Source organism: Thermobia domestica, chromosome 6 (genome assembly GCF_964235325.1).
Source record: "Thermobia domestica chromosome 6, izTheDome1.hap1.1, whole genome shotgun sequence".
NCBI lineage: Eukaryota > Metazoa > Arthropoda > Insecta > Zygentoma > Lepismatidae > Thermobia > Thermobia domestica.
This window is the reverse complement of record NC_137459.1, coordinates 46,869,254-46,894,849: the sequence shown is the minus strand read 5'-3', so window position 1 is coordinate 46,894,849 and position 25,596 is coordinate 46,869,254. Positions and strand designations below refer to the sequence as shown.

At 35.7% G+C, this 25,596-nt stretch overlaps 1 protein-coding gene across 2 annotated transcripts in view; it reads left to right on the top strand.

Moving 5' to 3' along the window:
- The window catches only part of LOC145687657 (uncharacterized), a 92,589-nt gene that overhangs the window by 29,725 nt on the left and 37,268 nt on the right, over window positions 1-25,596 (top strand). For both annotated transcript variants that reach the window (XM_081761118.1, XM_081761117.1), the window contains exons 7-9: window positions 17,083-17,187; window positions 19,100-19,331; window positions 25,078-25,343. In XM_081761118.1, coding sequence (XP_081617244.1) covers window positions 17,083-17,187; window positions 19,100-19,331; window positions 25,078-25,343 — 603 coding nt within the window. The remainder of the gene's footprint in view (window positions 1-17,082; window positions 17,188-19,099; window positions 19,332-25,077; window positions 25,344-25,596) is intronic.

Genomic DNA, 25,596 nt, shown 5'->3' with positions numbered 1-25,596 from the left:
AATTTGAGATTTAGATAGAGATAATAAACATAACAATTATAATGATGTCTGCAGAATTTTTGTGTAGACTGGTACGGAATGACAACCAACGTCAGTAATAAAGGCGACTCTTGAGGGAAGTGACATTGGTAAAAATTAACATTTTACGAACGCAATCCACACGAAGTTAACTGCGCAAGTGTGTGATGGAATTTCATTTACGGTGGAAAACATTGACGGTCTCAAAACAAAAGATCAAACAAAACACATCAGCCACTTTTTGTTCATTGTTATGCATATTGTGATTATTATTATTATTATTATTATTATTATTATTATTATTATTATTATTATATTTTATTATTATTACCATTTTTATTATTATTAATAATAATATGCAAGGTCAGTGGTAGCCCATGCCTTCAAACCAGTATACGCCACTGTTTGAAACTATGAATTCTACATTAACATCGGTCGTCTTTCTATCATTTTATGTTCGAAGGTGTGCAAGGGTGTCTTACCCCTTCCCCCAAAGCATGAAAAGCAAACAATATTTTCGCCAACACAGCCATGGGGCAGAGAGGGAGTGACACAGAACACACACAGCTCGCTGTGTAGCTGCAAGAGACCTATGGGCAATTATAGTTGCCCTCTTGTTACAAGGCGTTCAGTCAAGTAGCAGGTATCAAGGCCAGTTCCTGCAGTTGAACACGAAGTTGACTGTTAGAAAACAGAAGCATACAACTAGTCTCTTCTGTTTAGTATTCACGAATATTTTTCACCTTCATGCGTACAGGTCACGTCTGGCGTAAATTTAAAAGGCTGTGTCAAGTATATATTCCCAAAAAGATATGAGTACTCAAAAGGCAAAAACCTGTAGCTACTTTTGTTTCCCTTTTTCTATTAGCCAGTGGAAGCGTTGTTTCTACATCCTTCTTGTAGCTTGCTTAGAATTCACTTCCTCTTTTTAGTTGAGCTTTCGGCTATGAATACTAGGGATGGCCACATTTTTTCGAAAAATACTTTTCGAAAAATGAATTTTTCGAAAACGAAAAATGGAAAACGAAAAATTTTTCGAAAATACGAAAATTTTTTCGAGAAACGAAAAACGATTTTTTTTCTTCGAAAAAGCGAAAAACGATTTTTTTCGAAACAGCGAAAAACGATTTTTTTTTCGAAAAACGGAAAACGAAAACTACCGAGAAACGGAAAACGGATAATTTTTATAAAACAAACTGAATTTATTTCATTTGTTAGTACTTCCAAACTATAGTATACTATGGATACGTATAGGAAGTCATAGAACGGCTATGTTCATCTGTCTGCCTATCCATCCGTTCGTCTGTCAGCTGGTATCAGAGCAAGAGGTTTGCAACACGAATAGATTCATCTAATGCATTTGACTTTTATTTAATCCAGAAGTGGTAGAGATCTATCGCTTTCTGCTACATTGTTGATCAACACAGAACACAAACGGTAACATATAGAAAGATGGGGTCTTCCAGAACCAATTCAGTGTCTCAGGAATATATTCAATGTTCGCCCTTATTACACTTGCAGCTTAAGCTATGCATAAGTGTCGGAAGTCTTTAGAATGGCTTTGTCCGTCTGTCTGTCGAGAGTTGTCAGAGCAAAACAGTAACAAATATTGAGAAGTCGTTTCTTGCGGTCGATTTAGAGCCCCTAAAATAGGTTCGATCTCCTAAATTAACCCTCCATTTAAAACCATAAGTGGTTCAAATGCCATTTTTGGTTTCCATTTGTATCGCTATAGAACGAAAAGAGTAATAGATAGCGAGAAGTGATTTATTGCAAACAATTTCCGTCTTAAGAACATACAACTATCCACAACATTCAATCAAAACCAGAAATTGTTTATATATACTATTATTTCCGGTTTAAATACTGAATTACGAGATATCGAGATGTAGATTTTTGTAATCGATTCAACTACCTAGAGATAGCTCTATCTTTTCCCATTAATCCTCTATTCTGATCGGAAGTTGTTTAAAATAATCATTTTCGGTTTAACATTGATCGATATAGAACAAAAATAGTAATAGATAGCCACAAGTGTGTTTAAAAAAAACGAATCGATACAGCGTCTCAAGAGTATATAAGCTATATATAATCTCAACGCACAATACTATCGAAATTGAAAGTGGCTGAATTTACTAGTATATTCAATAGGGATTCAATACTGATTTTTATAAAGCAAAAGCTTGAAGAAATAGTGATGCGGTTTTTCGCAATCGACTAAGCGTTCTAAGAATATGCTCTACCTTCTCCCTTGATCTCTATTCACACCAGAAGTGGTTCAAATTAAGGATTACAAGTTTCAACATTAATCGCCACAGAACAAAATTGGTAATAGATAGCGACAAGTGGTTCACCTACAGTCGATTCAGGTTCTCAAGAGGAAATACAATTACAATCTGCAACACTCCACAAGGGCAGAAATGGTTGGAGTTTATTACTATTTTTGATTTTATAGGTAATACTAATTTCCATAGAGCAAAATTGGTCAGAGATATCGAGATGCGTTTTTTAAAAAAAAAAATTAATCCAGCATCCCAAGAATAGATTCCACGTTCTTCGTTAACACTCTTTTTGAACCGAAAGTGTTCAAATTAACAATTTCCGGTGTTAACACTTGTCGCGATAAAACAAAAATTGTAATAGATAGCGACAAGCAATTTTCTGGAATCAATTCAGGGTTTTAAGAGAACATATCGTAATAACCTGCTTCACTCTGTTGTAACCGGAAATGCTTGAAAGTTACTACTACTTTCGGTTCCAATACTTATATTCATAGAACAAAAACTATAAAAGATATCGAGAAGTTTTCTGAAATCGATTTAGCATCTTAAAAATAGATTCCGTCTCCTCCCTTAACCCTCTATTCAAGCCGGAAGTGGTTCAAATTAGCCATTCCTGCTTTCAATCTTTATCGCCATAGAACAAAAACGATAAGTGATAGCTAATAGTGGCTTTTTGATATGGATTCAGCATCCGAGGAACATATTCTATCTTTGATCTTATTAATCTATTCCAACCAAGAGTTTTAGTTGTGCTACTTGTTGTACTGAAGTTTGAGTATTCAATTCGCATGGATTGTAAGTCTGCCGTAGTTTTACACTGTGAAACGAAACTCATTTATTTCTCTACAAAAACAGGAAGTAGGAAAAATGTATCATAATCAGGGGGGATCCCGGGGTTGATCGCCCCCCAGAAGAAAACACTCTTATATTATATATAAATGAAACCCATCCCAGAGTCGGAGCTCGTAAATATAGTTCTAAGTAGCAGTATTACAACCCCCCCCTTAGAATTCCGTCCTGGATCCGCCCCTGATCACAACTCCCGGTTTCAGTATTGATCACCATAGAGCAAGCATGGTAATAGCGAGAAGCATGAATTCAGTACCTTCGCAATAGACTATCTCCAAGTTTTATCCTGTGGTAGAAATTTACTATCATTTCTAATTTCAATAGTGATCACCATAGAACAAAAATAATAAGAGATAATGAGATATGTTTATATATATGTATCCAGGATTCGAAGATTGTCATATCGATCGCTATACCTCTATGTAAACCGGAAATAGTGAGAAACTACCATTTCCGATTTCATAGTAAAGAAAAGACGATAACCGGAAGCAGTTTTTGATATGGATTCTGTGCCACAATGGTAGTTTCCATCTCTAAGTTTAATGCAACCGAAAGTGATAAATACTTACTATATCTCTGGTTACAATATTTTTTTCTCATAGAACGAGAGAGGCACTAGGAAGCGACAAACTTTTCTTTTAAATATATAATTTCTTAATTCCAAGAAAAGATTTCAAGCTCTGCCACTGGTCTAGTAGCTAGCGCGTATTCCTTTGATGCACAGGGTCCCGAGTGGGAAAACATTGAACGTGTTATGGTGGTTCGGATTCCACTTTAAAATGTAGGTCCATGTCTTGTATAGTCTTGCTCGATACTGAAAAGGGACGCTGAACTTCAACAAACAACCAAATAAAAATATTTCATCTTAGTAGTATTCTTCTATTGAAGTTAGTAGCAGTAAAAACTAATACGAAAACGAAGACCCACCTATTTAAAATTTGAATTCTCGTTTGATGAGATTATTATAGTCAGATACTTAGTTCTTTGTCCTACCGTATATAAAACATCTTTGGAAAAAATAAACCATTCAATAGTATTTTGTTAGTGTTAAATTGCCTATTTTTGAAAGCAATCAAATTGTTTTTGATACTGACATTGTTTTTGATACTGACTGATTGATTTGATACTGATGTATAGATAAATTTGAGCAAATCTTTAATTTGCCCATTTCATGTCGAGAACAGAAACCAACAAACCCCTGTGGGGCTTCTAACCTGTTCCTACTACAATCACTACCCCTACTCCCGCTACTACTACTACTACTACTACTACTACTACTACTACTACTACTACTTATACTATGGATCCGTATAGTAAAACTGCGCACCTAATAACATAATCTAACGTAACTTAATGTAATCCAACCAAATATAACCGAATGCAGTATATTTTGCTCCATTTTTTCGATTTTCAAATTGGTCCGGCGATTCAGCAGTAATGCCATATTGTCGATAACACATTAATAATCACTATTAGTAAATAATTATTTTTTAATATTCTGTAAAATATAAATTTTACACTGTTTACCTTTGTGAATTATTATTTCTAATTTATATCCCTCAAGAACCGAGAACCAAGGGTCTGTGGATCACAATATTTCATGCTGAGCTCGCACGCGTACCAGACTTGTTAAAGTCTATGACCATATCAACTTTGGCCAATATCGGATGAGATTAACGCGTTTTAATGAAATTTATTCATTTAACTAAGTTCAAGTCCAAATTTTCTGGACAGTATTTTGAGAAAAAAAATACTACTACAGGCTAGTCAGAGCATCAATGCAACTGTGTACTGTCAGCAGTTGAGCCGTGTTCAAGAAAAAACTCAAGACTCTAGAGCCAGCACTTCTGAATCGCAAAGGGGTCCTCCTGTTACAGGACAACGCTAAGCCTCACGTGGCTACGATGACCCGGGACACCATTCTACACTTTGGATGGGAACACTATTGCATCCGCCATACACCCCGGACATTGCACCGTCCGATTACCACCTGTTCCATTCCTTGGACAATCAGCTTAGAGGACGCCAGTTCAAATCCCTAGTAGAGGTGCAAAATGCACTTGATACTTTCTTCGATTCACGGCCCACCAAGTTCTACCGCGATGGAATACATGGCCTTTCAAAACGTTGGCAGAAGGAGACTATTTTTGATCTTCCAGGTATGTCTTAGGTTAAATATCGATGTTTGAAGGTGTTGGGTGAAAAAGCGACAGATCTTTCTTGGTTATCTTTATAGTTACTAAGCTCGTCAAGATCCACCACCTTACCAAGTTTGGTAAAAATTGGATGAGTTCCATCTTTCGCGCTTTAATGAAATTTCTTTATTTCACTGATTCCAAACCTAACATTGATAGCTAATAACTCAGGAACAAAAAGTCTGTACATCATAATATTTTATATGAGCTTCCATGCATACCAAGTTTGTCAATATTTACGATCCTACCAACTTTCGTCAAGATCATTTGAGTTTAATCAAATGCGACTTAGTGAAATTTCTTGATATCACTAACACAAATTTGATTAGCAGTAACTCTGGAACCAAAGTCCCAAACACCATAATATTTAACGTGTGTACAAAATGCATTGCAGTCCATAACAATACTAATTTTGGTCGTGATTGGATGAGTTTCGTCAATAGTAGGCACTACACACTATCCTTTCATTAGATCCAAATCCAAAGAGCACGGTAGCTCAGTTAGAACACTTTCCTTTTGTGCATTTGATCCCAGGCCAAGTAAGTTCGTGGCAGACAACATAGTGTTTGTGTATTTTCACGGGGTACTCCCATTTCCTCCCACATTATCATTCCACGAATTCCGAAAACTTTTCGAGAAACGAAAAATCATCGAAAAAGGGAAAACGAATTTTTTTCGAAAAACGAAAAATCTTTCGAAAAAACGGAAAACAAAATTTTTTCGAAAAATTAAATACGAAAAAGTTTCCGAAAAACGAAAAACAATTTTTTTCGAAAAACGAACGAAAAAACGAGAAATGAAATTTCCGAAAATCGAAAAACAGATTTTTTGAAAAAGGCCATCCCTAATGAATACCACCGCGACAAGTCGTGGTTCTTATGATAGTGGCGTATTTTCGTCCGGAGAAATTATGGAAATAATAAATAATGTAGCCTCCGATGCTTTTGAAACGGACGATGAATGTAGTTTGTACGAAGATTCTAGCATCAATTTATGTGACACACATACCTCTTTTCATACAACATCGCTGCTGGACGGGACGTTAAACTCTAAATCAAAACTCAACACATACCTCTTTCTATTTAAAAATATTGTGTGGTATACAATATTCGGAATTCAAGATGGCTGCCATGATGTGCACTAAATCATTTAACGCAGTTTATACACCAATGCCAAATTGTAACATTTGCTTTTCCTCCGTCTATGCGTCTCTTTGTTACAGCCCTGTCATAATGCTTTCCCTATTTGATACATATGTAAAACATAGCACACCCTGTCTCAAACAGACAAAGTGTCAAAAATGAACTCACATTCTCATTTGTGGGAATATTCAAGTCTAAGTTCAAGTGTAAAATCATAACCTTTTACATTTAAAACAATATTGTGTGATATGCAATATGGCGGAATTTAAGATGCCTTCCATGGTGACCACACTCCAAATCAGTGCAATTGACATGTCGTTATTATTGTGATGTCCCAATACTTTTCAGTAACCCTGTATACAGATCCACATATGTCTTCTCACAGCAAAATTAAACTAATGTTTTCCACAGAATATTTTTCATACTAATATGTATTTTTATACTTTGATCCAGGAGTAGAAATGGAATTTTAGATGTAAGGGGAAAGTCAGCAATAGATAAAGTTTAATTGGGCTATGTCACGAGAATACAAACTCAGAAAGACGGTAGTTAGGGGCGGACTGGCCAGGGCCCTTAGGTCGCAATCGCGGCCTAGGCCCTCTAAGAAAACAATGATGAAAGAATAAAAAAAGAAAAGCTAAAACAAAAGAGAACTAAATAATTCGGTAACTCAGTGTTATTATGCTACCAACACACACTCCTCTTCCATCCTTCCATCAATCAGTAAGTTATCTTTTTCAATAGGGTCCTTTTGTTACTAGATTTGTGGCTGGGTCCATCTTTCACTATGGTCTTTTATTATCAGAAACTGTGATTTAGTTTGTACCTGGGGCCTTGGGCCCTTCTTTCAATATATTGGACAGTTGGGGCCTTCTTTAAATTACAGTGAGAAGTTGGGGCCCTGGGCCCTTTATTCATTATATTAGGCAGTTGGCCCTTCTTTCATTTTATTGAACAGTTGCGGTCCTAGGCATGTTTTTAATCATGTTGAGCTGTTGGGACGTGGGACCTTTTTTCATAATGTTGGGTATTTGCGGCCCTTTCACGGTTGAAGACTGGTGCCTGGTTTGTAGCTGGGTTCATATTTAACCACAGGCTGATTGGTTCTTTATGGATGTTAATATATCTTGTAGGTCTATAATTGATAATTCAAATATGGAAAAACAGAGCATTTTTAAAAAATTATTTTCTATCAAAAAGTTTACAAAATAACAGGATAAAACAGTGGAAGACGCCAAGAAAGCGGGCATTTTCAACATAATGGTTGATTCTATCCAAGATGTTTCAGGGCTTAATCAGCTGGCTATAGTAATTATCTACGTTATAAACTGTCAAGTATTTGAGCGGCTGTTAGCAGTTGTCGTAAACAGCTTGGGCGTCTCTGCCGGGGGGACGAGGGGGACGCGTCCCTTCAATATTTTGAAGTACAAAATATTCAATATTTTGTTCTAATTTAATTTATTTACTAACGATAGAATAACATAAATAATAATAATTATATTTATTTGTCATATAATATTCCGGCTGTGTAACAATTATAACAGAGTTCTTGATATAAATAACTCACTTCTTCAGTTATTTGTATAAAAAACTTCAACGAAAATTCAGAATACAGCTGTTACATGTGTCAGTGATAGATTTCAGCAGCCAAAAAACTCCAAATACTGGAACCCAAGCACTTTTCAGAAATCAAGAAAAATGGTGTATCTGCAAGTGCTTTCAGAGTTCTTGCGAAAAAACTAAATATAAAACAGGAGAAAATATACAAAGAGCTTCAGCAGTTCCCTGTCGTGTATTTCACTGTCACAAAACGTTCTGGTTTTTGATGATCCTGAAGAGAATGATGCCCCTGAATAAGTAGATGATGTTGATTATGCATCTGAGCATGCTATGGGAGATGGAACATCTTTGGACGGGATTCATAGTAAGAGTGATAATGATGCTGCAAACACCTTGTATAAAAATTGTTTGTCATGTGCAGGGAAAATTTTGTACCAATTTCTGTCAGTCTAGTTGCTTTAATAATTTATACATTGTATACAAACATGCGTTGTCTCTACCATACACACAAGTGACATGTGGAAGGTGCTTCTCAAAGTTAAAGCTAGAGTAAACAAATCTCAGAGCTAGTTTGTGTTAAGACATTTTGGACACATTTTTGCTAATGAATATGGAAAGAGACATGTTAAATTTAGTGTCTGTGAACGAAGTTATTCAGGAACTCCGCAATTCATAAGCTGAACTGCAAAGAATCTTAACTTTTTAAAATTATTAGTTGTTTAGTGGTTCAGCAGTGTTTATCATTTTCAGTAAAACGTCGTGTTCATTCCACAGTCAAGAGTTATTATTAGTTGTTTAGTGTTACAATTTTTAATAAGCTGTCCTGTTCATTCCACAATAAAAGTTATTCGCTGTTATATTTTTAGTGTTTCAGCTACTATACAGAGTGTCTCAAAAGTCCCATGACATACGGTAACTCTCTTATTATCAGAGTTACAACAAAATATAGGCAGGGAAACGGTGTCCAAATATGATGTTTCCAATCTAAAGTGGAAGAATTTTTAAAATCGGACAAGCCGTTTGGGCTGTACACTCTATATGCGCCCAATGTTACAATGAAAATGCAATGTTACCATTTACCCGGACCCACAACATAAATGAATGAAGTTACTGTCTATTAAAAACATTATATTTGTAGGCGGTGTCTTCTCTTACATTTTGTTGTAACTCTGATAATAACAGAGTTATCCATGTCTGGGGACTTTTTAGACACCTCGTGTGGATATACAATAATAATTATAAAATATTCTTTTGAAAGTTTATGTTTCTGGAAATCCTGTGCTTGCTGTGACATCAAATTTCTAATGACCAATGATAAATTATAGCTTGCAAAAACTATCAAGTAACAACGAATTTACAACTGCATAACGCGATGGCTCATCACAGATGTTCATTGTACGCAGTGGCTCAACCAGGGTTTTATTTGGGGAGGGGCCAAGAATATCCTGTACAATAGTCTGCAAACGACGTGCTGTACCATTTGATGTGGACAAAATTGAAAGTTTGAATTCTCCTCATTACAAGCAATTTAGTTATCATTATTATTAACATGCTAAAAAACCTTAAAATGAAAATTCCAATTCACAAATTCCCTATTATTAACGGTTACAAGTTTTAAAATTTGCGCTATAATAATTATTTTGAATATCTTTATTTTTGCATAAAATGACGCACTCTTTACTAACATTTATTACTCTAAGAAATTAATGTAGGGGTTTTCACTGGGTATTTCTCCTTTCGTACAGTGCTTTGACTTAATTCAATATTCATTTTTGCATTGATCTATTTTGAAATTTCACCAAAATTTGTCTGCAGCGCTGCTGTATAAGATAGACCAGGTTTGTTTCGGAGAGGGCATGGGCCCCCGAGTTCATAGCTGCTTGCGCCACTGATTGTACGTTATTTTAGAAATTGGTGTTATAGTCTGAGGGCCCTCCATGGTAACCGCGCCCTAGGCCCTAATACACCCAGTCCGCCTATGGCGGGAATGCAAGCAAACTTTCATGGAGAACGACTTAAGCGATAGCGATTGTTCCAAAACAAGCAAACAAAAGTAATATTACCATTCAAATTTCCTATTTGTTACTAATAACGACAGATATATTTCCTTCATTTGCACAAACACTTCAATTTACTAAGGGCACAATCCTCTTGTGCATGCCTGATCTCCACTCTTGCTTTGATCTGAAGCTTTTTACCCGTGGAACCGTATTTACCGGGCCCTTTTGACGCAGGGTCTTTCTGACTTGTGCCTTTTGACGCGAGGCCCTTTTGACACGGGCCCAGTTGACGTCTGGCCGTTTTGACCCATGCCCTCTTGTAGTGGTGCCCCTTTTTCATCATGGCCTGTTTGACGCAGTTTCTTGTTGACTCTAGCCCTTTTGTCGCAGAACCCCTTGGACCCGGGGCCTTTTGACGCAGCGTCCTTATGACTCGGCTTCTTTTGTCGCGGATCTCTTTTGACCCGGGCCCTTTTAACGCAGGGCCATTTTGTCGCAGAGACCTTTTACTTGGGCCCTTTCGACGCGGGGCTGTTTTGACTCGGGCATTTTGTAGCGGGTCCTCTTTTGACTCGGGTCCGTTTGACGCAGGCCCCTTTTGGCTCGGACCCTTTTGTCGTGGGACTCTTTTGACCCAGGCAATTTTCATGAGGAGCATTTTGATTCGTCCCCTTTTTACTCGGGCCCTTTTGTTGCGTAGACCTTTTGACCGAGGCCCTTTTGACAGGGAGCCATTTTACTCGGGTCCTTTTGTAGCGGGTCCCCTTTTCACTCGGGCACGTTTGACGTAGAGCCCTTGCGACGTAGAGCCCCTTTGTAGTGGGAACCTTTTGACCCGGGCCCTTTTGATGAGGGGTGTTTTGATTCGGGCCCGTTTGACGCGGGTATTCTGACTCGGGTCATTTTGTTGTGGGACCCTTTTGACACGGGCCCTTTAAATAAGGGGCGTTTTAATTCAGGTCTTTTTTACTCAAACCCTTTTGTTGCGGAGAGGTTTTGACCCGGGTAATTTTGACGAGGGCATTTTGACTCGGGCTCTCTTGTAGCGGGACAACTTTGACCTGGGTTCGTTTCAGGTAGGTCTCTTTTGACTCGGGCTGTTTTGTCGTGGGACCTTTTTGACGCCGGGCTGTTTGACTCGGGCCATTTTGCAGCGATGCCCCTTTTGACCCGGGGCCTTTTGACTCGGGTTATTTTGTTGTGGGTCTCTTTTGACCTGGGCTCTTTTTATGAGGGTCGTTTTGATTCGGCCCCTTTTGCCTTGGGCCCTTTTGTTACGGAGGCCTTTTAGCCTGGGCCGTTTGACTCGGGATCTTTTGTAGCAGGGCTCTTTTTCAGCCGGGTTCGTTTGAGGTTAGTCTCTTTTTACTCGGGCCCTTTTGTCATGAGACCGTTTTGACCCGGCCCTTTTGATGAGGGTCGTTTTGATTCGGGACCTTTTGACTCCTGCTCTTTTGTTGAGGAAACTTTTTTACTCGAGCACTTTTGTTGCGGGGCCATTGTGGTCTGGCTCTTTTGTAGCGTGGTCCCTTTTGACTTGGGCCCTTTTGTTACGTAGACGTTTCGACCCGGGTCCTTTTCACATGGGCCGTTTTGACTTGAGCCCTTTGTAGCGGGACACCTTTCTACCCGGGTCCGTTTGAAGCAGGGCCGTTTTGACTCGAGTCCTTTTGTCGCGGGCCATTTTGACTCTGGCCTTTCGGTCTTTGCCCTTTTGTCGGGCCCTTTTGACATGGAATCATATATATAACGGAGCAGCTGAAATACCTGGGGTAGGAGGCCTAGGGAGTATGAGTAAATCGAAGATAGATCGATCCAGGGCGCAGTAAAATTAATCACATCACTGTTAATATCAATTTATTTTTCCTTTCGACATCATATCTGGAGATGAATGTTCTGACTAATAGGCTACAACGGTGAAAGACGTTATACGCTATCAATGATAAATGTTATGACTGTTAATATATATAGGGAATAAAACGAAAAACTCTATATCGGTCTTCCCCCCCCCGTTGGAAAAAATCCTGCGGGCGTTAGTGATTATGATGTTGCCTAGTTACTGTATTATATTATTCTATACACGGAATAAATACTTATGTGTTTTATATAATAATAAGAACCTTATCTACATTTATTACGGCCCTTGCTTTACGACAACGAAACATTCATGTTCAGCGTAATCAATTTCCATTCTCAAATAATTACAGTGAGGCGAGTGAAATAATTCGAGCCCGAACATGTCGTAGTAAATTCCTGAAGAGTGAAAAGCGCTAGCAGCAGTTGTTAGCAGTTTTTAACTTAACATATAAGACAATAATTTGAAAAACTGAGAATACAAATCTTTTCAGAGATGACAGTGCACTGATGCTTTAAATCTATGCCCTTATTCCCTATACCTACGTTATTTCCCTAGTCAAAATAAAAACTCTTTAAAATTAATCACAATTTCTTATGCAACCATCCCTTCCTTAGAGTACTGCGCTGTCACATACCCGTCACGGCGATGTAAAGGCAGTCTGGCGACGAGGATACATACGACAACATGAATATTGTTATTGACCTTCTCACATTCAAGGTTCATCACACTCCAATTTCTATAATTTTCGGAGATGATCGAGCAACCATTTTCACCATCTTTGGACCACTTCATGGTTTCGCCCTTTATTTGTTCCATTTCAAACTAACATTTTAATAACAACTAGCTGAACCTGCGCTGTCTACTCAGCGCATCGTACTGTTATGACCATGAATCTCCTTCCCACTGTGCATCTCCTTACCCACACAAGTAAAGGATCGGAGACTCACAAAGGAAGTGAATTGCTATGTATAGATGTTGGAGTGAGTTTGTAGCAAATTTATGAATCTCCTATTCCCATATCATAGGGATCATAGAATCATAAGATATCTATGAGTAATCTATATATTTATATAAAAGTTTACATTTGTAGTCGCATCACCTGAGGAATTTAAAAAAAAATGATTATTTTAAATTTATTTGATCAAGAAATGTACCTTAACAGTTCTATGTGTCACTATTAGATAAAGGGAAATACCATAAATCTGCTGTATAAATCTAATTAAAAGTGTATATTCCTACATATACAGGGTGACCGAAAAGTAGGTGGACAGTTGGTAGAATAGGATTTGTTTTAGGGATTTACTATATTAATAGTATCCATTATTACTATGGCCGTTATGTTATACAGAGTGTTTCAAAACAACACCGACAACGTTTGGGAGGTGACTCCTGACACTAAGATAAGACAAAAAGTATAGACCAACCTGGGTGCACAAAGGCTTCCTTTCGGAGTTATAGGCTGCCGAAAACTTGAAAAAAAAATGAACTTTAAAAGTCCATAGCTCCAATGCTATGGGACCTACCGTAGTCGGATCAAGATTTCACTTAGGAACTAGTATGTGCCTATCTAAATATCCATGTTTCAGAATCCTGCAGTACTTTCGTAACAATTTTTTATAGAGGTAGTTGATGAGTACTTCAAATTATATGCCCGTAGCCTACCGTGGATATTTAGATAGGACACATACTAGTTTCTAAGTGAAGTCTTGACCCGACTACGGTAGGTCCCATAGCAGTGGTCGAAGTTAGACGGTATGCGGTGGTATGTCATACCGCCTCTGGTTTTTCAGTGATGAAGACATACCTTCTCTTGTTTTTCAGTGATCAAGACATACCGTCACTGGAAGGTGGATGCTAACATATCCTTAATAAACCATTTTTATGTACAGTAATTGGCAAATAGTTGCATTCAAAGATTTTATTTCTTTTTGTAGAATTAGGATTTCAAATGAATGGTGTACATCAGCGTTAAAAGCATTTGGGAGCACACATGCTCAAAACCGTCAGGCCATCCGAAAAAAAGTCTGTAATCACAGAACATGTATAGCTCATATGCAATGTCTTAAAATTGTTCAAGAGTTCAACAAAAATCAAATATTGCATGCCACTGCTACACAGGAGTCTGTATATGGAGAAACCACGTGCAGAGTTTTTAGAACAGTATATAATTTGGCCAAACAAAGTTGACCTTTACACACTTGCCTTCATGGATAGGTACTCAGAAATTCAATAGTGTTGATATGGACCATATTTTGCATTCTGATCATTCCGCTATGGATATATCTATGCACATTGCTGAGGAAAGGCATGAAACTCTGGCCAAGTGCTTTATTGATAATAATCTAAAAATCGGAGTCATGGTTGACGAGTACATTACACTGAGTCGTTAGGCAACACTTGTCATTTCTTTTCGCGTCTTCTTCTCTAATTCAGTTGATGAAGTAGATAGTTTCTTTTTCTCTTTGCTCAAGTTTCCCAACACTATAACACAGTGTATTTATGATAGTTTAAAAACTGCTTTCCGTAAATATTTTTCTCAAAATTTTGTTGTGCTATATTCAATTGTTTCTTTCTTATGTACATATGTCTTCTTCTTTATGGTATATAAATGCCGTGTTTTGGGCATGAACGGATTTAAGAGTTGTCTCTTGTGGAGGCGGACCTTCCAGCGTTCCGAAATACCTCTGTCGAGTGGAGATCCGGGAATTTTCCCACGGAAAACTATTTACAAATTGTCAATATAAAAACTCGATTTTAGAGCATTTTCGACTATAATTCTATGTAATAATATATAAGAGGATATTTTTTATGTTTCTCAGAAAGTTGGCAGAGGACATAGTCTCTTCATGCCCCCTATGACTACGGAAAAGTTCTCGCATGGTTTTGAGTCATTGTGTAAATAGAAATGCGATTTTTTAGGCGACATACTCTCACTGTATTTCAATATTTAGATAACCGGTATGCCAAGTCAAAATCGTAATAAAACATACCGCCTCTGCTTTTTTTTCCACTTCGAACACTGTCCCATAGTATTGGAGCTATGGACCTTTAAAGTTCGTTTTTTCAAGTTTTCGGCAGCCTATAACTCCGAAAGGAAGCCAGGTTGGTCTATACTTTTTGTCTCATCTTGGTGTCAGGAATCACCTCGCAAACGTTGTCGGTGTTGTTTTGAAACACCCTGTATATCGTGTTTGCGTTATAAACTTTATAACTAAGTTTATTTTAAATTAATATTTTTCTCTTCAGTAAATATAATTGTATATGTAATCTCAAGATAAATGTCATCTTTTACTGTCTACTTACATTTGGTTCACCCTGGGTAATAAATAAATAAATAACAATTACTTTCACCAAAATAAAAACTTTCAATTATTATTGGAAATGAACAAGATATAGTTTAGCGCCATAAAAGTTCGATTTCTCGAAACTACGAATGAAAATTTACTCCAATCATGTTATTTTGTTCAGCTAAATGTGATTTATTGATTAATATGTGTCTTATCTGTCGACAATATATAACCCAAATAGTATTATGGAAAATTTTAAGAGAGTGACATGATTTCCTGGCAGCTTCAATTTCGTATTGGATAAAATTATTCCTTGTATTGTTGCACTGAAAAACTTGTTCTCGTACCTCATATAAGTTTTTAAGTGACAAAATATAGGTCTATCCATTAGTCTCTGCTGAATATGAGAGGATTAAAAAAGAATTTAGTTGTTGTTCGAGATGTTTTATTTCAGGATTTTCCCACACTATGATAATATCAGAATAATACTTTCCATGGAAATAATTTCCTTAAGTAGGAATCTGTGTTCTCTAAGAAAGTCATTCTCTATACTTATGATGACAATCGAAGCTCTTAGAAACAGGAAACCGTACAAGTGTAAACTGAAAACATTTCAACATATCTTTGCTAGCAAAAAGAGATTAATGTAAATTGTGAAGGCAATATACAAGAATTGTGGCTTTAGTACTTCTTGCGTACCCTGACAAGAAGATGAATAAAGGGTATTTTTCTACAGGCCACCACACTAAACTTTCTTGCTTTTAATTCTTAAATTATATCATATTATGCTGTAGTTATTACGGAAATATTTATTTGCAAAACATAAAGAAAATTATAATACATGTTTTCGGAAAACTGTATCAAAAAAGCTCCTCCAAGAGCAAACGACCCCTCTTGGATATTTTCATGAGAAACTGTTCAAACCATAGGGGTTCTTAGAGAAATGATTATTTATGAAACATGAACAAAACTGCCTGAATAGTTTGAGAAAATATCGCGAAAAAACAATAAAATATCTCTTGTGAAATTTTTAATATAAAATGATTTGTACTGGCTTATTAGTGGAATATTTGTTTATGAAATATGAACAAAATCGCCTGAGTCGTTTTTGAAAAAATCTTCCGGGAAAAACTTACCCACAAGAGTAAATTACCCTTTTTGAATTTTCCCAGAGAAAAGTTTTGTATTACACTATGAGGTTGCTAATAAAATATTAATGTATTCGGGAAAACAGAAGTTTTTGATTTTCATTCTTCAATAAATTACCCTTAATTTTGAAACTAGGAAAAAAATTCGGGAAATAGCACTGGAGAATTTTATAGAATTCATAAGTTTAAAATTTGGTGCAGATACGTTGTACGATACGCCCTCTAGACGAGTGAACGTATCTACATCAGGCGAACGGACGGTTGGACATCCAAAAACGATTTTCTCGGCTTGTAGAGGTCATGAAACGTGTAAATACGTTCGACAATCACTAAACCTTCTTTTCTTCTATCGTCGCTCGAAAGGAAAAAAAATAAACTTGTAGAGTTTCGGTTCATTTTATAATACCAAAAATATATCACATTATAAATTATGATATTGAATTACCACCATGTTCGATTTCTTACAGTCGATATAGTGGAACTTGATCTCACGAGAATAACCTTATATTGTTAAGAATGATGTATAATTGTGCATTAATAATCATAAAAGGGAAAATACAGATTAGTTAAAAAGTAGTTTCTTTATTCACACATGTATAAGGATAAATTGATACACAATCTTAGTCATTGAAAGAAATATATATATATTTTTACAGTGCAGATGGAAGTTCAAATATTTTAAATAACAATTTTTATTATTTTAAAACGATGTTATATGCAGCGTCTACTTTTTCTTGCTTCAGATGCGAAAGAAGATGCACCAGTCAGAGGATGACGTAAGCAAACTGGAAAAGAAACAGGAAGAAGCTCAACAGGGACAAAGTGCAACTACTGAAGCCCAAGTTCAGGTAATATATATATATATATATAATTAACTGAAATTGTTAATGCTTTTAATGATAGCTTTACGAATGAAGTTTGAAAACTTATCATTAATAACTTGAACATTAAAGTGTCTAGAAAATATGTACAGTACATAGTCTATGTAACGGGTCAAATAATCATAAATACTCTAGTAAAATGAAAACTAGAAACTTCTTCAGCGCATGAAAAGATTCCCGATAAAATTTAAACCAATGTTTTTATAAGACTATATACATAGTTTTTCTGGAGGTAGACAACGGTACGGAGTACCGGCACCTTTTAATGAAAAGGGAATATTTTTTCTTTTTAAAAAGGGATTGACGTTAATCAGTTTCTGGATCAAATTTTTTCGTAAACTCTCGACACAGAATTGTCGTCACTTGCTTGCGTGTAATTTTGCAGCTTCATCAATACTTTTGAAACGCAGGTTTTCAACTTTACTTCATCTTCAGCCTGGTGAGAATCACTACCCTTTTTAATTGACTCTGCAGTAGCAGAGCCAAATTTGCCTCTTGAGCTAACTCTAATTTATTTCGGAAGTTTTTTGTTTTCCCGACAATAAGGTGAGGATAAAGGTCCCGGCTGGCCTTAGTGACGCACAAAGAGGCGTTGGAAATCAAAGAAAGTGACATCATGCCATGCAAGCTTACGAATTTTATGGAGAACTTAATTTAGCGTCATGTATGTTTTCAGTAAAATGCAACGATTTTTTACAATAATATTGGAAATATGCTTTTTAATTATTATTAGCAAGAATCAGCAAGAATTCCACTTTTTGTTTTCATTCGCATTTATCTCAAGTAATGCCCAATTTTGAGAGAATTCGCGATAATATAAACGTGATTTCTGGCTCTGAAACGAAAAGTTTGAGGTTTTCTTAAACATGTACGCATTTTCTTTAGCGTTTCGCACATATCGCATTAGAATAAAAGTTTTGTTTCTAGGTGTAAGTCATTTCTTTGGAAAAAATTGAGGAGTAGTTGATTATTGGACGTGAATTTTTGGATGATTTTCTCAGAAAAGACTCATGCAATTTTGTTCATATTTCATAAATGAATATTTCATTAACATCCTGACAATATGATATAACTCATTTGTGTTGAACAATCTGTGTTGTGTGTTCATAAATAAACAAAACCTAACAATATGGCATCTCATTTGTCTTGAATAATCTTCAAGGTGTTTTTTCGGATTTTTTTCTCAAAAACGACTCAGGCGATTTTGTTCATATTCCACAAATAAAGGTTTCATTAATTAATGTGTCGTAAATTTTTCTGTACAAAAAGGTTCAAACTAATAGCACTCTTGTGGTGAGTTTATTTTTAGCTTACTTTCTGAAAAAACGACTCAAATGATTTTTTTTGTGTGTGTGTTTCATAGATAAATATCTAAGTTTAGTGCGGTGGCCCGTACCTTTTATGTATATTCTTAAAATTCAATAGAACAAACTAGATGTATTTGTGCGTTTGACAAACTTGTATAATCTTGGTTAGCTAATTCCAATATACACGAATCAGTTGAATCGATGAGTGAAAAAAGGCAAACATCCCATAACACCTTACTTTTTGAAAATGAAAAAACTGAACCACTGACCGAAAATAAGGTTACCTATACACAAATATTTATATGGGACATTTGTAGCATATCTGAGGACCTATCATTTTCAAAAATGCCAAAAACGTAATGAGATTAGATATTTAGTTACACAGAAATTATTAACGCGGGATGTTCTTTTTTATTTCTTGGAATATTCTCCTTCCACTCGCTGATTCAATTAATAACGTGATGAGTAAACATAATATATTGTGACGTTCACATTTTATATATATTGTGACAGGAAATAGATTCGTTTCATATCTCATCAAGATATATTTTTATATTTTAAATGTCTTTCAGATGACAGCTGAAGAGATTGAAAAGCTTAAGAAGGAGAATGAAGAACTGAAGAAGAAAAACGCCATTTTACGAACGAAGTGGGGCTATTTAAAAATTCAACTAGCAAAAGAGAAAAAGAATTCGGAGAAGAACTCGTGCAATTGTAAAGAGAAACAGATGCAGCAGTCGAATGATGAGTTAGCGGAAGAAGCTAATGAAACGGAATCCCCAATAGAAAATAACAGAACAAACGGTAAATAGACATTAATTTAATTAACTGCTTTTAATTTGTCTCATTTAATCATCGGTATTTCTGAAATTAACACAAACCCACATGTTTAGAGGTTTGAGAGTTGTTTTCTAGTACGCGATTGTTTGAAAATTTCAGCACCCCGAAAGAAACGTGCAAGTGAATAAAATTTGTGCGGCAGGTTCATTACATGACTATACATACAACTTATCTTGATTAATTAACATGGCATGAAGCCATTGGCGTTACAATAGTAACTATGCGGATCCACCTGCTAAAATAAATTTCGGGTCCCCTAAAATTATTATTAAACCTTACAGACATTAAATAAGTTACAATTTGTTAAGGTATATTGCAACAGACAAAATGCAAATTAATTCTCTGTTTATCATTACTAGGTTATATTATCTGTGGCAATTATTAAGTTAATTAGCAGATAAATTGTTAAAATTTTAATAGTAATATATAGGGAAAATTAATATTGAGTGACCATGTATTATAATATGTTGCTGTTCTGTAAAAAAAAAAGAACAAAATCTAAAGAAGATTTTTTCGTGTCCGTGGGTTTTCTAGCGGTACTCCCGCTACATCCTACATTTTCATTCCACCAATTCTTCCATTATCATACACTTGCCTTAATCATCCGTCTCCATTAGTCTAACGGCCGCAACCTAGGACGCTAAATTGAAAGATTTCGTTTCATTTCATTTAATTAAGAAATATTAATATATAAGACGATAATTATGCGTGTTGTGCTGTTTGATTTTGAAACCTGGTCGCTTACTTTGCGGGAAGAACGCAGACTGAAAGTACATGAAAGTGAAATTCTAAGGCGAATATTGGGACCGAAGACGGACAGGAATGGGAAATGGTGAGAACTTCATAAAATTTATCTAACATTGTAGTAGGCTTAGGTGGCAGGTCATGTAGCCAGAATGGAACAAAACAAGAACACTTGCTAAATCTTAACTGGAAGTCCACTTGTAGAAAGACCGCTGGAAAGACCTAGGTAAAGATGCAACAACAATATTAAGATGGATTTCGTAAAAATAGGAATGCAGAGTAGAAAAGTATCCAGTTCGTCAAGGATAAAACTCAATGAAGAGCTTTTGTGAATGTTGCATTGAACCTCCGGATTACATATACGATTGAATTTGTAATTAAACGGCGTGACAAACATCTTGGCATTTGAAAGCGGCGCTCGAAGTTCCCTTTAAATGCTGCGAGCAAATGAGAAGCCAGCGGTATTGCCATTTATTTTGTACATATCCACGTCTATCCTCTGCCAACTGATCGCGATGGAGTTTGTCTGCTTAGCCATAGCCACACCCCATAGCATTCGGCAACGTCGCGTCAGAGCTTGCGTTTTGTTCGCTTAGCTGAAATGCCAAGATGTTTGTCACAAGCTTTAGTTAGTTGATATCTGGAGGAGTGAATTGTTGGTTTTCGATCAATGAAAGTTAACGTGTATTGGAAAATTACTGAATTTGATACTGAAATTACTCTGAATATAAGAATTTCTCTGTTGTGTTGATAAAAGCATATTTCCAGGTAGGAAGGAAACGCATACCGCGATTCCAAGTACTAGATATTTCAGGTATTATCAGTGATTGTTTGGTGTCTAGTGAGACCTCCTCTTTTCAGTGCTACAGTTTAATATTTTTTAAATAACGGAATTTTATGAAAACTAAATTAAGGTACCGATTAAGCACAAAAACAATGTGTACCGTACGCGGTCAGATTTTTGTCAAAGTTTCAGTGTCATTGCTTTCGTGTTACAAATTACTCTCTAAAGTATGAGGCCCATTTTCTTTTCTTTTCTTAAAGCTCCATTAAGCCAGAGAAGTAAGATGGTGAAACGCAAATTAGTGAAATCTGTTCATTGGAGATCGCATATCCTTCATACCAAAAGATACTCAGGTTTTCAATCATTGTGAAGTAGTGAATGTGAAGTAAATATATATCCTTTTCATAAGCGTCCTTTTTCATAAGCGAGTCTGCATGGGACGTAGACCTACAGCTTATTTTGGGATCCGAACCACGTGAGCTCCCGCCGGGAATCGAACCCGGGTCTCCGACGCCAAAGGCGCGTACGCAAATGAAAAGTTTTGACGAGATATGAATCCTAAACTTCTTAACTGTGTGTGGTGGAAACGAGTGTCCTAAACGATAAGTCTATTATAGTTTTGTGCATTATTAATTGCATTTATGTGGCCTCACGTTGCGTAGTCATTAACGCTATCGCCTTTAGTGCGAGCAGTTCCAGGTTCGATTCCCGGTGGGAACACCTGTTTGAAGATGTGTAACAACATTTTCAGGGCAACTATCTTGAGTGAGCTTTTGTCTTGGTATTCCTCATTCACACCAAGCAAAAGCCGGGATGGTACCTATAGGTCCCAGGCCCCTTTCTTCCTTCACCATTAATTTTCTCCTTTCCCCTTTCCTGGATAATGTACTCACCAAGGACATGAACCACTATGGAAGATCAACTTTCATAGTATATACCATTGCCACGATATTATCTCAGCTGTAAGAAAGTGTATTATAAGACTGTGAGTGCTTTTTCATTGACGCCATGCTTTGCGTGTCTGTGTTCTAGCACATTGAGACATTGGTCTCAATTAACCTTGACTATTATTTTAGACCACAATTAAGCAGTAGGCTGCTTGATTTGATTTTGAGTTTAGTATTCCTTTTTTAGCATACGAAATGTGAACATATGTATATTTTGTGATAGACATCGCAATGCATTTATACCTTCTACTAATGGAGTAACATTATCTCTTATCTTTTCTCCTTTTACATTTTTAGTTACTCAATATATTACATTTTCTTTTTTGTAAGTACGTGTTTTACATTAGATGTACTTCTTATTTTCATCTTTGTACTTATTTGGGTGGGCGCGTTGATGAGTATTCTACATAAAATCAGAAGTGAGAATTTATCAGACTCTTTTTTTTTTCATGGAAGTCAATCTTCTAAACATCTTTTTTGATAAAAATTTACATCTCTCATCATTAGGTTCTATTATCATCACTCTTATGACCATATAGTCGCTTTTTATTATTATTATTATTATTATTATTATTATTATTATTATTATTATTATTATTATTATTATTATTATTATTATTAATGGTCTTTAGTAATAATTGTGGGATCTGAGTTATACTTAACAGGTGAAGAAATTATCTTTATTTTTCATATTGTAACACTTTATAGATGATGATCATCGCGGTGAATGCATTTATTATTGCGTATTCTTGTTTCCTAATATTCAAAAGTAAATTTATTATCATGACCCTTACCATCATAAATTTATTATCACGACTCTGACCATTTATCTTCAATAACCCTTACTAACTTGATCTTAAGGTGGCTTTTCTCTCCCCCTTTTCCAAGTATTTCGTTTTACCGCTACCAGACGCTCACTTTTTCATCTAGCAATCACTACTAGCGCCTCTACTGGGAAAAACTGGAAGATCCTAGAGCTCAGTTTGAATGTGTCCAGGAAATCCTCTATGACTGAAATATTTACACTTGAAATGAGCAGGGAAGAGAAATTCAACAGTTTTTTCTAGTGCATCCGCAGTCAGTCAGAGTCTATGTTTAGAAACCGTATTCAGCTGTAGGGCAAAGCGTCAACCATTGACGGGTAACAAATCTTTTCTTTCTGCAGGCAGGAATAGAGCTTTTAAAAGAATACGTGTCACTTTGTGCTTCATGTCATTGTTACCGATTCAGTGCAATGGAAGATGGTAGTTCTAATATTTGCTTAAATTTGGATTAGTTATAAAAGCAATTGATCCTCGGTGAAAGCAGGAGTTTTCTCATTGTACGAATGGAGGATGGGGAAACGTACATGTTATATATATATATATATATATATATATATATATATATATATATATATATATATATATATATATATATATATAGAAAGGCGAGAACTATAGGGATGAAAGTACATAGTTATTTAATATATTATCTTAGAGATCCTTCCTGGCTAAGAAGTTATCATACTCGCCTTTGGCGTGGGAGACCCGGATTCGATACTCATGGAACTCATGTGGTTTGGATTCGACGTTAATCAGTAGGTCCTGTCTTATATACCCTCGCTGCTGGAAGGGACGTTAAACTCAAAATCAACTCAACTCAACAATTCAACATATCATCTTTGAGAGTGATATGGTGGATATACCAATCTATAGTTTTCTAACCTCTTCTTTTAAAAAATGAAATTTGTATTGACTGTTTTAAACATATGTTAGTACCATGAGGCATTTCTTCGAATTTGACCAATAATAATCAGAGGAGCCAAACCAGATGAATAAGAGGAATACCACAGTAATTTTGAAACCCAAAGGTATTTCATTGACAACCACAATCTGGGATGTAACTTTGTCAACGTCATGCAAAATGAGGATTCTTTGCATAGCTCTTCACATTCATTGCGTTTTCGTCTTCATGACATCATGTAGCTGATGTATTATCTTACCATAATACAAAAGAATACCTAATATTTTCCCTGTTCATTCATTGTTGACCAAACTTAAATATTGTTTAACTAATGCTTATTTAGAAATACAATATCTGTCTTAAAATTATTTGTTGATTCATTGTTGGAAAAATATAGATATATGCCTTAACGACAAAAAATACTTGATCATACAAAATATCAATACTGGGTGGTGGTGGTGGTGATGTGGAACCAGCTGTTGTAATATTAAATGCGTGTTGGATCTCTACCATAAGTGATATGTACTGTACATTTTTTGAAATTACAGGCAAGAAAGCAAAGTTATCGTTTTCTCTTTATTCATACTAATTAAATTAATTATTCCAACGTATTTTGATTTAGAATCCTTAACAGAAGTTTAAAATCACCTTCATTTTGAAGGTTTATTGAAGCATTATATGGAGAACTATCTTGTCCTACCACAGAGGGCGATGCGTGGAGGAAGAAACGTCTTTGTAATAATTCTTCGTACACGATTTAGGTACAAGTAAATCAAGTTAATTTTAACTTTAATATTAGAGAATATCTTTTACCACCAATATATATTTTATTGTTCATACATCTTCACTTTCTTCAATTCACCATTGCAATATTAGTAGAAACATGCTTTATTTAACAACACACACAAGTACACATCAGCACGAAACCTACGAGAAACACTCATATCAGACAATGTTCTTACTTGTCATTGTATGGTATGCATGTTATTGTATATACATACAGAATCCCGTATGTTTCTTAGAACGAGAAACTCTGGCAAGAGAGTCCATAGTTCAATTCCAGACCATGAGAATTTGTAATGGACAACATTCTGTAGAGTTTCTCGAGGTTCTTCAGTTTTCCTCCACCATTGTCATTCTCACCAACTATTTCATAGTCACTCGCTTTTCAATGTTGCCCACAAAATGAATAATTTTCTCACGTTATGTCGTACAATTTCGTCTCAACAGATGGTGGGTTTTGTTTTATGACGTAATTACCCCTTAAAAGTATGATAACCACGTAAATGTCTTCATAGGTATATGATCTACACCAAACTACCCCTATATCCGTTAAAATCGCATTTTGAGCAAAAACTGCACGTGATAGTTCTTTATACCAAAGGAATATCTATTGATGTGAATATCTCTTTAGTGTATTAACAATTACTTAGTTATTGTTGTTTACGTTTGTATCCCTAATATTAATTTTCAATGTATCCCTCTACTCTAATGAATCTATCCCTGAAAGACGAGGAAGACAATCTCCAGGATCAGTTGACCGTAGAGGAGACCAGTCACCAAATCCAGGAGGATTGTGGATATGAGCCAGAAGCAGATGAAGAAATGGAGATGGAAATGTATGACCCAGAGAAAGTGGATATTAAGTCAAAGGGCGAGAGTTCAGAACAAAATGAGGAGATAAACGATCTTGAAAATAAAATACAAGTTAAGAAGGAAGAACTGGTAAAATTAGCAGCAGATGTTATTACAGAGCCAAATGACGAAGGAAGTCAGGTGAGTATTCCACTTATTATGCTTTCCTAATTTGTGTTGATACGATTTTTTATATTCACTATCAGTTTAATTTCACTGGTGCATTTCAAACTATTATTATTATTATTATTATTATTATTATTATTATTATTATTATTATTATTATTATTATTATTATTATTATTATTATTATTGACGATATGACTGAGCAACTGACGATATGAAGTTGTTCAGGTTAGTCAACAATGAGTTCGATAAATATTTACTGCAACAA